We start from the raw sequence: 12,689 nt of genomic DNA, 5'->3' as shown, positions 1-12,689 counted from the left end.
GATCCAGAGGAAATGGCCAAGAAAGGGAGAGGCTGATAAATTGTGATTGACAGGAACTCAGCACTGCAGTATAGGAAAATTACCATTGAAGAGGGGGACAAAGAAAAGGAGAAAGAAGAAGGGAAAATAAATAAATAAATAAAAAGATAAATCTTGTGGCTGACAACAGGGTGAAAAAGCACAGAGACCCTGACAGATCTCGGCTGTGCCTCTTGGAAAGCAGAGTCCTGGCAGCCTGAAGCTTAATGTGGACCTCTTGGATTTCCCAGTGGGATTCTCCTCAGCTCTCCAGACTCCTCCAGGCTGTTCCCAGCCTGGCAGGGATCAGCACCCAGGTGGTGGGAACAGGCTGGTGGTGGCTGGGCACAAGGATCTTGGGACCATCTGTAAATCTGTGCTGACAGACCCAAGGCAGAGAGCTCTGGAGAAGGACAGGGAGGGTGGATCTCCTCCAAGTGTGATGCAGAAGGTTGTAAAAAGCTCTGGAATGTCACAGGATCCCAAAGCAGCAGGGTCACACATGGATGTTGCTCCCCCTGCTCCTTCACCTCTCCCTTACACAAAGGGTGTGTCCTGGGGAATCTCCAGGGAATCTCAGGTGTTTTCCAGAGCCAGCAGGCAGCCAGGAACCCTTGCTGAGTCCCTGCAGTTTGTGTGGCAATTACAGACCCTCTGTCACCAAGTTCCCTGGCTGCCTCTCCCCCCTCACTCCTTGGAAATCCACATTTCCTGGCAATTCCACAGCAGGAAAAGAGGGGACAAAGGCACTCACTTGGAATGACAGTGGTCTCCCCTGGAGGCGCAGTGATGGTGACAGGGATGTTCACAGTGGTGGTTTTGTCCAGGGGGGGCTGGATCATCCTGGTCACGTTCTTCTGGTTGTCAGCATCCTCGGGCTGCTCGGGCACCTTCTGCAGGTAAGTGCTGGGCAGGGTGTGCACAGGGACACCCCCAGGGCCACTGCCACTGCCACTGGCCTCCAGCTCACACTGGTTCTCCCTAGGAAAAAGCAGGATTTGTTCAATATAGCCCAGGAAGGATTCAGAGAACACATCCCTGATGCTGCACTTCGTGCTGGGCTTGTTTCCTCCATGGAAATCCTTTGCGGGACAACCTCTGACAGCAAAATTTGGGATCTTTTTCTCTGAAACCCCACAAGCCAAACCCCAATCCCAACATTAGGAGGGACGGTGGCACTGGACATCCCTGAGGTCACTTTAATGATGCTCCTAAGTCAGGACAGCCACTCCCCAGAGCAGCTGCTGGATGAATCCGCAAACACTGCTCCCTAACGCTCTCCCCAGGCCTTATTTAAATGTGCTGATTCTCTTTTCCAGATTTTGGAACAGTTTGGAACAGTTTTGGAACCTTTCTGGACCGTGGCAATCAGCAGCTAAATGGCTCCTGCTCTCCTCTGCAGCAGCAGCAGCTCTGCTCCAGTGAGGAGGAAAGTGAGCCCATGCACATGAGCACGCTGAGCAGCAGGCAGAGTGTTTGGAAATTCAGCTGAAAGGAAGATAATTTAGACAGGAAAATTATTATCTCAGTGCCACTCATGGCTCTCCACGGTGACATGAACTCTATTCTAAAGAATCCCTGTGCAATTTCTTTTCCATCAGACTAATAAAGCTGAAAAGGCAATCTATCCTTCTTTATTAACTACTGCAAATGCTTCACCAGGGCTGCTTTCCTCACTTGACTTACGTAAGAATTAAAGCAAATGGGGGCCATCGTTGCTCTTAATGGAAGAGGCCATGTGCTGGAACAACTGACGGTGCAGCTGAAGGCTCCCCATTAAAAATGAAAATCAAAGGGCTGTAAGCAAGGCTGGCTGAAATTTAAATAGATGTCCCTCAGGAGCTTCCTTCAGAAGCTGGGAAATTCTCTGCTCCACTTGGTGTCCTATGGGGTCTGTTAGTGTTTACAGCAAGGATATTTCCTGCCTTAAATCTAAGCTGTTTTATGAACCAATATTGTCTTTGGGAGCCTCTGTCACCGCTGATTGAGGCAAGACAGAACTGAGGTTGTGGTGGGAGCTGGTGTGGGGGCAGGGACAGCAGAGAACGCCACGAGGAGGGCGAGAAGGGATTTTCTGGAACACATCTGTTGCTTTGTGACCCCTGAACCCACCCGGGCATGGCGTGGCAGCACTCACTCACTTGGGCTGGTGATTCCGGTGCTCCTTCTCGCCGCCAGCCTCCCCGTCCTTCTCCCCGCTGTCCTTCTCCACGGACTCGTAGGTGGACAGGGCCCTGTTCCTGAGCCGGTGCCGCCGGTGGGGCTCCTCTCCGTTGTCCCCCTTGGCCCCGGGCTCTCCATCCCTGTTCCCAGAGCGGGACCCTCCGCGGTGTCGGGAGCGCCGCTCGCCGCGGGCACCGTTGGCAGTGCCATTGCCCTCCTTGGCCGGCCGGTCGGACGAGTGCCGGTGGCTGCGGTGCCTGCGGTGCTCCTTCTCGGCCCCTTCCTCCACCGAGCCCCGCCGGTGGTGCCTCTTCCCCCCTTCCTGCCCCCTGTTACGGTCGCTTTTCCCTTCCTTGCTGCCCCCTTCCACCTCCTTGCTGCGGCTCCGGTGCTGCCGGTGCCGCTCCTCCTTGTTGCCGGCCCCGGCTTCGCCGCTCTCATCCTTGGTCACGTCTCCCTTCTCCTGCTCTCCCAGTTTCTCCTTCTCCCGATGCCTGTGGTGCTTCCGTGGCGCTTCTGCCCCATCAGCTGAGGTGGGTTTGGGGTGCTCCACCACCTCCTGGACATCCACGGGGCTCAGCTTGGTGATGTTATTCCTGCCTTCGCCGCGGGGCTCCACGACCAGCGGCCGGTCCAGGTGGGTTTTCATGTCGGGTCGGATGTGCAGGGTGGTGGCGTACCGGACCCGCTCCTCGGGGTCCAGCTCGTTGTACAGCGCCTCGCAGCTGGCTCGGAAATTGTGCATCCGGATCTGGCTCGTCCTCTGCTCCCAAACCGACTTGGATTTGGAGGAATTCTGCTGCTTGCTAAGGGCGGGAGAAACGTGAGAAGTCAGCACCCGACTTCGCGCCAATTCCCTAAATGCCAATCAAAAATTAAAAAAAAAGAGGGAATTTTCAGCTGAGGTGGGGAATTAGAGGGTCGAACCAAAGGAGTAACAGGGATGGAGAGAGAACATAAGCAGAGAAAGCCAGCAGGATCATCCGTGTTAGTTTGCCCACACACTATGAGATCAGCCCGCTGGAAAGGAGTTATTCTGCATTTCGGAAATGTGGAAGCCTCGGGAATAGTCTGAAGGATTAAAAAGTCAGCACACAAAAATCACACACCTCAGCCAGAGCTTTGGAACAGCCCACAAAGCTTCCCCAAATTAGCAGCACTTTTCTCACCACCTGGAAATATCTGGATGAGGAAATTAGCAGTGAGCAAGAGAAGTTAGATCAGCAGGAGGAGCAGGGAAAATGAAACCTGTCCCTGAGGATCCGAGCCTGCCACCAGCCCCTTCCCCTTCCAGCCAGCCCCAGGGTTTGTTTTCCAGCTGTGCTGCCCTGCTGGCTCATGGAACAGGTCTAAAACTGCTCTAAATCCACAACATCCCTCCAGCTGAGCATGGACACATCACTGGAGAACAGAAAAGTACAAATAGGAAAGGAAAACTGTCCTGTGCACTAGGAAATGAGCCCAGAGAGTGGGAGAGTCACACACACATCCATAGATTACCCTGAGCTGGAAGGGACCCCAAGGATGACCCAGCTCAGCCCTGTCCCTGCCCAGACCCCCCAAAATCCCACCCTGTCCATCCCTGGCAGCACTGGCCAAAGGCTCCTGGAGCTCTGGCAGCCTCGGGGCCGTGCCCATTCCCTGGGCAGCCTGGGCAGTGCCAGCACCTCTGGGGGAAGAACCTTTCCTGCTCTCCAGCCTGAGCTGCCCTGGCCCAGCTCCAGCCGTTCCTGGCTCCTGTCCCTGTCCCAGAGCAGAGCTGGAGCTGCCCCTGGGGAGGAGCTGCAGCCCCCGGGGAGCTCTGCCCTCAGCCTGCCCCAGCTGAACCATCCCAGTGCCCTCAGCTGCTCCTCACGGCCCCTCCAGACCCTGCCCCATCTCAGCATCCCAAGGTGAAGATGAGATGGGAACACCTGGAGACCCCTGCTCATCTCTGTCACCTCTTGTGCCCAGGACACCTCCTCTGGCATGGCCTGAATGCTTTGATTTTTCAGCACAGCATTTGGGTTCTCACCGCCACATTCAAAGTGACCACAAACCCAACCAGGGTTTGAAGGTTGTGAAGGGACAACTTTTTATTTTTCTCCTAAAAACCTCAAGCCAAACTCTGCTTTTCACTGGCTGCCAGGGCAAGTTCTGGATTTAACCTCATGCAAGCTCAGCACCCATTTTTCCTCACTGAAACTTTTTCTAGCAAAACCAGGAAAGGCATTTTCCTCCTCCAGCCTGCTCTGACATCTCCATTCCCCACACCTCAGCCTGAGCTGTGCAGCTGGAGGGAGCAGAGCCCACATGGAGGAAACACAACTTCCCTACGCATTTTCTGGGCTCCCCTGGCAGTGGAAAAAAAAGCAGCTTTTGTGTGTTCTGCTGCTGGTTGGGACTGTCTGGATGTGTCACCATGCACACACCCCGGGGAGGTGACGTCCAGCCACGCACATGTGGCACAGTGGGAGCTGTCAGAAGGGTTTTGTGTCACTGGGCTCTGCTGGGGAATCGTTTCTTTACCGAGGTTGTTGCTGCCTGGTGCTGCTGAAGAGGAAAAAATTCACTAAAAGCCCTCATGAGAGCACCCAGGCAGATGTGAAGAAACCTCATTTAGTCTCAAAATCAGTGCTGATCACCAAAATTAAATATCTACGCTCTGTTGCCAAATTCTGGACTCATTCTCCAGCAGCCAAGTTCCCCATTTGCACCATGGAAGGAGAACAAGTGGTAAAAATCACAATTCTAAATGTAAATAACACCAGAAGGTCCTGGAGACGTGGCCAAGAGCCCTGCTCACCCCAAACCCCACGTTCAAGGGAGAACAAGCTCCTCCTGAGGCAGAGCACCCTCCAAGCTGGCACAAGGATGAACAGCCCCATCACAGTGGGCACTCTGCATTTTCCTTAGTTCAAAATGATGAAAAATTAAAATATTCTCACTCATCAGCGGCTGTCCTTGGTCTGAGGATGAATGAGGAACATGCAGAGCCTCTGCCTGCCCAGCCCTGATTCACTGTCCAAGGATTTCCCTTGGGAAGCCACAGGAAAGCTCTGCACTGCTCTCACAGGCAGCAGCGCTGGAGCTGCCTGGAATGGGCATCCTGGGGTGTCCTGCACATCCTCTGGGATGGCTGGGTGCCTTGCTCTGCCACACTCCAGGTTTTAGCTCTGCTAAACCAAACTGGGCTACAAATCTCTTCAAAGCCAGGCTCAGGGAACGCTCAGGGATTTTCTGTGCCTGTCTGAGCTCCCTGAATGCTGCCACAAACACCTCTGTTCTTAGGGAATATTCCTCACTCCGTATTTAAAGTGCTGGGGTGGGGACCAGACTACGTCCTGGTGCTTTGGGCAGCACTGAGCTGATAATCAGCCTTAATGATTCATTAGAAAAGTGACTTTGTGCTGAAACTTCCAGTTTACCTAAAACCCAAGAGCAGAGGAAGGAGCACAACCTGCTCCATCCTGTGCTCCACTGCCATGGGACAGGACCCAGCAGGGCAGGGACACGAAGCCTCAGTGTCCCTGCAGTGACTCCCCAGAGCAAAACACAGAGGAAATCATCAGGCAGCTCCCATGGACACAGCCTGTGCTCACTGCTGTGCTGAGCCCATCCCAGCTGCCTTAGGCTGGAAATGCAAGATGTGGCTGAGGTGTTATTCCACTGCCATCTGTCAGAGCTGGGGCAGTTCTCCTCTGTTCACTGGGCACTATTCTTTATCTCTCCCACAGCCAATCCTCCCTCCAGGAGATCTCTGCTGTTCATGGCCACTGAGTGTCCCTGCATGGCTGAGAAAATTCCATCATCCATGGGGAGAGGCTCTGCCCAGGGGAGGAGCCAAACATTCCTACCTGGATACAATCTGACCTGGGAACAGCACAGCAGCCTTTGTCCCCTGCATTCCCAGAGGAGCAGCTTTCTTCCCCACTGCATTCCCAGAGGAGCAGCTTTCTTCCCCACTGCATTCCCAGAGGAGCCCAGGCCCATCTCCCCCAGCCCTGCAGCTCCAGAGGAAAACTCCCCCCTTGTGCAGGATCCTGCTCCAGCAGAAGCACAGCTGGCACTGCAGGAGGGCTGAGCCACCCTGGGATGGGGCTGCTGACACCTCCCTGACACACAGGGGCTAGGGCCTGCTCTGACTCTGGAAGTGGAGTTTTTTGTGGGTTTGGTTGTTGTTTGTTTTTTTTTTTTTGTACTATTTCCTTTGTATTGTAATTTTCCTAGTAAAGAACTGTTATTCCTATTCCCATATCTTTGCCTGAGAGCCCCTTAATTTCAAAATAATAATAATTCAGAGGGAGGGAGTTTACATTTTCCATTTCAGGGGAGGCTCCTGCCTTCCTTAGCAGACACCTGTCTGTTCAAACCAAGACACCAGCCAAGAAGGAAAGAAAATCCCCTCAATCAGGCTGGATGTGGGGAGGAGAAAGGTTGGGATTGAGGGCTGATCCTCAGCCCAGCTCTGACACGAGCTGTGCCACTGCAGGAGGGGTTTGGCACTTGTGTTTCAGTTCCACCAAGAACATAAATCAGCTTTTAAATGATCTCTGAGCTGTTCCCACTGCCCATCACTCAGGGCTGAGTGAGAGGTGCTGCCAGGGAACTGCACCCCTGAGAACCTGCAGGAGCCAGGCAGTGCACACATCAACCCAGCTCAGATCCCTGGGTAAAACAGGCAGTGACATTCCGAGCTGGAGTTTCCCAGCACCTGGAAATGAGCTGCATCCTTAACGTTGACACAAGTTACGGAGGCGAGTGCCAAAAACTTCAGCACAAAGCCACCCGCTGGCTCTGGGCACCAACACCTCCAGAGCAGGAGCTGCAGAGGCAATGCCTGCACAGCTATTCCTCTTTCCACAGGGAAAACACTCCAAAAAAAAAAAAAAAGTTTAAAATGGAAAATTGGGATATTTACAAAGTGCAGTAAAAACCCAAGCAGGAAAACACAGCGCATATGAGCTCAATTCCATCTCCAGAGCAGTGAAGAGCATCCCAAATCCCATCATCCCAAATCGTGTCATCTCAAATCCTGTCATCCCAAAAACACCACTCAGGATCCAGTGCCAGGGCACAGGGGCTGCTGTGGGAATGGGAGCAAAGCACCTGAGCACATGGGCCCTGTGGGGACAGCGCTGGGAATTCCAGAGCCAGAGCAGCAGCAGGAAGTGGCAGCTGCTTGTCCAGCTGGATTTCTCCAGCCCTGACTCTCTCCAAGTCCCCACAGGTTGGGATTTGTTGCAGCTCCTCCTCTCCTGGTGCTCTCTGGGCATGGGGACAGCCTGGGAGCTGATTTATGGCACCCCTTAAACAAAGCAGGGTTTCAGCCCAGCTGCCTGCCCGGGAGGAGATGCAGCAACAGAAGGGGTTTAGAGGAGATGGAAAAACATCAACAGGGCAAAAATTAATTCCTCTCCTTCCCCCCCGTCATTTGGGGCAGTGAGATCTGCTCAAATCGGGGCAGGCACAGCCCAGCTACAGCATGAGCAGGACAGGAGTTGTCTAAACTGATCAAAAAGAGGATTTGTGAGAACAAATATTTACTTACCAAAAAAAAAAAAAAATCCACAAAAATCCATAAAATTCCACAAAAAAACATAAAGCTGACTGCTTATCTAAACCCTGCTCATTGCTGGCTGCTTAAAACGTTCCTGAAGCCATTAAGGAAATTGCCCTGTAAATCACTCCTGACTTGCCAACATCCTACCAACACTGCTGGTAATTCATTGCTTTACTCCCCATCCCTATTTTCAGGAATATTTGGAACTCTTTGAAGGCTCTGCTCCATCCCAGATCCTCCAGGCTGGAAATGCTGTAGATACCACTGCTGGTACCAGCTCCACTGGTTTTCCTTGGGTTAAGACACCAAAAACTCCTGCCTGTGGCTGGGAAAAAAAACCTCAATTCCTGGAGAATCAAATAAAATTAATATTAATGAATCAATGACTAATATTGGTATAAATAAAAACTGCAAGCACTGTGTGGTTTGTTCAAGAAAAGGAAGTGTATTTTTAGTCAGATTCTAATCTTAGGGTGCTCCTTAATGATTCAACATTTTGTTCCCATAACCTTTGAAATCACTGCTGCACTTCATGGAAATCCTTAAAATTTTGCTGGAGTAATTAATGAATGAAATCAGCCCATGGAAAGATAATAATTCAGTGTTAAAAATAACCACACATTACACACTGGCAGTGAAATTCTGTGGTTCACATAAAAGGGAATTTGTTGTTAAAATACAACAAAACCTTTCTATTCAAATCCTATTTTCTGTTCATGAACTCAGGGTTCATAAACTCCACATTTCCATTTTCCACTTGGAAAATACAATGGGATATTTTACATGGGGGTTGGTGTGCACAAAGCCCAATGTTTTATCTCTCTGAGGGTTTTTGGGGAAATGCTCCTTAATACTCACTGAGAAAAAAAAGCACATTCAGCTTATCCATCTCTGTACCTTTCTGCCTGTCAAAACTCCCGACAGCCAGGAAATACACTGGACTAAATTATCCAAAAGATTACTAAATCTAATTTATTCCTCTAATTTTCCCCATGAGACATCAGACCTGGGCACAGACAGGTCACACCTACTTTGGGCAGTCACAACAGCTCAGGCTTGATCACAGAAATTAAACTCACATAAAGCATCAACATATTTTAAATCCCAACTTGTCCAAGATCCACCAGTGCCCAAGGAGCCCCCAAACAGCCAGGGAAGTATCGGGGAGGAAAAGCTGCTGGAAAAGCTGCTGGAAAACTTCCTTGGCTTCACAGTACCTTGGTGCCTGCTGTGGGGCCAGGACAAACCCCCAGGCTGGAATTGCACTTACTTGAGTCTCCAAAAGCATTAAAGGAGAAAGACAAGGTCACACAGTTAAAGGATAACCCAAAGGACACTTGTAGGAGTGAGGCAGGAGCTGATGAGGAGTTTTGAGGTTAGTCAGCAGCAGTAATGATGTTTTTACCAACCTGTTGGTGTCAAAGCACACCCTGACCCACAGCACAGCCAGCAGGATTGGATTGGGAGGAAGCACATGAGTGAGTTTTCCACTGTGTTTGCCCAACTCCAGCTCCAGAGGAGTTGCCAAGAGCCTCATTAGGACAAAATCTGTCACTTTAAGCTCCAGCTCGAGAAGGTCAGAGAGCAAAGACATAACCAGCTTTTCAAGAGTTTTCCAATTTAGTCTCACTTGGACCCCGTTTCCAGAATTCTTTTGAAGTCCTCCTCCAGTTTTCCCTCCAAGATAGCTCTCCTGGTTCTCCCACGGAACCCAGAGTGCAAACACTGGTGGAACATCAAAGCAACAGCCCAGCACAGAATAAACACAGAGAACAGAAAGAAATACCAGTGAGAACAAGACAAACCATCAAATGAGGGGAGACAGGAGAAGAGAGGAGAAGAGTTCAGGAGAAATGATGGAAAGGAATAATGGGAGAAAAATGGAGGAAGGAAGAGGAGGAAATGTCACAGTCAATGTATGGAACACAAGAGTTGCTCACAAATCACAAGCATCAAATGACAATGACACCTTCCAGTCCTTTCCCTGGATGTTGGTCTGGAGGCTTTCCACAATGATGGGTATGATTTTTTGGGGAAAAAGAACACAGGGTGAGCGAAGGCACCAGGAGAAGGGGAAGGTTGATAAGAGCTCTAAATGAGAAATCCACTTAGTGAATATCGTAACAGAGAGCAACTCACGGTGAATTTACGCTGGAGACTGACGAGCTGCGAGATACAGTACCTCGAGTTTGCTTTACAAAACTGCACATGCAAAAAAACAAAACAAACAAAGAAAACAAAAAGTGAGAAAAGAAAAAGCCAAAAAAACCAAACCAAAACCAAAACCAAACAAAAATAAATCAAACCAAACCAAAGGAGCAGAGAAACCATAAAAGACATTGGGAGGAGACTCGTACAGGCCGTGTCCTGTCGGATGCAGACAGGGAGGAGACCGGGCAAGCTCCAGGATTGTGGAAGCCACGGACACATCACCCTCTGGAGAACGGGGACACAACCAGAGAGTCCAAAACAGAACCAAAAGGGAGCCAAAAGGAAAAGGTGACCAAGAGGCAGACGATGACCGCGGCGCCCCGCGGCTCCCTGGTACTCACACCGCCAAAAGCATTGCAGGAGCCACCTCTGCGACCCTGAGGAGGATTGTGCTGCAAATCCTCCTTTCCAAGTGGAGCAGGATGCTAATTCCTGCTCTTGGCACCAGGAGGAAGCTTTAGCACGGAGCAAGGGCTGGAGAGAGGGCTCCAAAATCCACCCGAGCTCCAGCAGTTGGTGCCAGGCAACTTCTCCTCAGTCCCTGCCTCAGACTGGCTCTTTGGAGGCACCTACCTCTCTCCTTGGGATGGGCATGGCTCAGACTGCCCAAAATTGGGTCACTGGGCCTAAAAACATCAGCTCTGCTGCAGCTGCAGTGGAGCAGGGCCCAGGGCTGACAGGAGCTTCCTGCAGCTCAAGGAACTTAGTAAATTCTCCTCCATCTCCTCCACACCGTTTATGTGAAAAGGCAGGGAATCCACAGAAAACCAGGATTCTAAATATCCTGATTGATCCTGGCTGGAAGACTTAATTTTTTCCTAGCTCTAAATGATCATTTTTATCAACCTACTGAGTTCCAAAAACCCTCCCTCAAGACTGAAAATAAAATCCCTTCACCTCCTGATTTTGCCTTTTCAGTTACAGCATTTTTCCTCCTCCTTTCACAAGCATTTAAATCTGTTAATAATCAATTCTAGCCAACCAGAAGGTCCAGTTAAAATCTAATGTTCTTTGGGTATCATAGAAATAGAGTTTTAAATATACATTTATTAAAATTAATGGATTGTTCTAAACAGAAATGTTGGCTCAGATACTGCATATAACACAAAATCCAGAGGTTCAGAAACCTGGAGTGAATATAAGAAAAATTATGGAAGGCATCATAAAAGTTGTGCTTGAAGCAAATAATCTGCTGAGCAGCCAGGTGAAGTATTTTACCTAAACCCCAGGATTTCTGTATTTGTCTGGTGCCAAATGAAACAGAACAGAGGCAGAGTGGGGGTGGCATGTCCTGAGTGTTGGCCAAGGAAATTATTTCCAGGTTGTTCAAGCTGGGGACCTTTTTACTCCTTGGCAACAAAATCTTGCAAAGAACAAGCCCCTGACTGCAGGGCATAACCAAGAAATTCCTTTGGGAAAACTTGGGATGGAGGAGAATGCACAGGGCTGCCCTGATTCACCTGGGAGTCAGCACCGTGCAATACGTGTGGAGATTTTGGGTTTGGTTGTTGAAAATTGTTGAAAGCAGATGAACATCCCTCAGTGGGAGGCTGGGATGAACCTCTGTGTGTCTCGTTTGGTGCTGGGCAGGATGAAAGCCATGCTCTGTCCTTGTCACCTGTGCAGGGAATGTGGCACAAGTCCTGCAGCGCTCCAGGCTCACTGCTCTGCTCCCGTGGCCGGATCTGCCTTTTTGAAACCATAAATTTGCCTGGAACCGCTGTGTGTGAAACCACAGAGCCAGCCCAGCCTCCTTTTCCAGGGCAAAACCACAGCAGGAGTTGATTTTCACCAGATGCTACTTACCAGGAAGGAGGGACAGAGCCCAGAGTGGCTTTGGGTGACACCAACGGTGAGGACAGAGAGGAAAACCCATGGAAGGAACAGAACCTCACACACACTGACACACTCCAGGGGAGGAGGAGAGGGAAGAAATCACAACCAGCAAGAGAAAAAGAACACCTCTTCTAATCTACACCCCCCAGCACAGCACAGGGCACGGGCTGGATGTTCAGGCAGCTCCTTGCTGGGTCCTGTTGGGTCCCCACAGCCCAACAGAGGAAAACATGGAACCTCTGAGATGGAAAACCTGGAGAAACAGAGCAGTTCCCCCCTCCCTGCATCCCCAGACCTGTACAAAAGGGTGAGAGGGATGAAGTGACTGAAGTGCCACCTCTGGTGGATTTTCTGCCTCACTCAAACTGACAGGCACTGTCCCCTGTGGGACTGCAATTACAGCGCCAATTCTGGGAACAACCCCAGTGGGACCAGCAGAAACCAGTCCTGGAGACAAGGGAGGTCCTTGGAGGCTGGAAAGTTGTCCTGGGAAGCACAGATAACTCTGGAACAGCAGTGGGCAATGTGACAAACTGTGCTTAGGTCTGGTGCTCACATCCAGGAGCTGTCTCTGCACTGCCCACCATGTTTCATCCATCACCCAAATTCTGCTCCCACCCAAAACTCACACCTCACACCTGTGATTAAATGATTCCCTTGGACCTGGCTACAACTCTAATCCATTACCTCGTGGCATTAATAAAACCCCAAACCTTGTAAATCACAGAGTGCAAAAAGTTCCTCCAAGTGTGGCTGAATACCTGGCAGGCTCCTACAAATTTAGAGGTGCTGAAAAATTGCTATTTCAAGGCTTTCCCCAAGAAAAGGCGAGGATAGGGCACTGGGGAATGCTGTGAGCCCCAGGTCATGCCCTGCCTGGGGCAGGGTGTGCTTGTGGCAGCCCCTTTTGTACGGGCCA

At 50.6% G+C, this 12,689-nt stretch overlaps 1 protein-coding gene across 16 annotated transcripts in view; it reads right to left on the bottom strand.

The window, feature by feature from the left end:
• CACNA1B (calcium voltage-gated channel subunit alpha1 B) overlaps nucleotides 1-12,689 on the bottom strand; it is a 313,183-nt gene that overhangs the window by 76,441 nt on the left and 224,053 nt on the right. For 8 of the 16 annotated variants that reach the window (XM_072936724.1, XM_072936713.1, XM_072936715.1 and 5 more), the window contains 3 exons: nucleotides 9,863-9,925; nucleotides 2,160-2,987; nucleotides 773-999 (listed from right to left, as the gene is read on the bottom strand). In XM_072936724.1, coding sequence (XP_072792825.1) covers nucleotides 773-999; nucleotides 2,160-2,987; nucleotides 9,863-9,925 — 1,118 coding nt within the window. The remainder of the gene's footprint in view (nucleotides 1-772; nucleotides 1,000-2,159; nucleotides 2,988-9,862; nucleotides 9,926-12,689) is intronic. The other 8 variants (XM_072936725.1, XM_072936726.1, XM_072936727.1 and 5 more) reach the window with 1 other exon arrangement.

The sequence above is a fragment of the Taeniopygia guttata genome, chromosome 17, assembly GCF_048771995.1.
Source record: "Taeniopygia guttata chromosome 17, bTaeGut7.mat, whole genome shotgun sequence".
NCBI lineage: Eukaryota > Metazoa > Chordata > Aves > Passeriformes > Estrildidae > Taeniopygia > Taeniopygia guttata.
The sequence above is the reverse complement of the archived record's forward strand: the minus strand, read 5'-3'. Positions and strand labels throughout refer to the sequence as shown.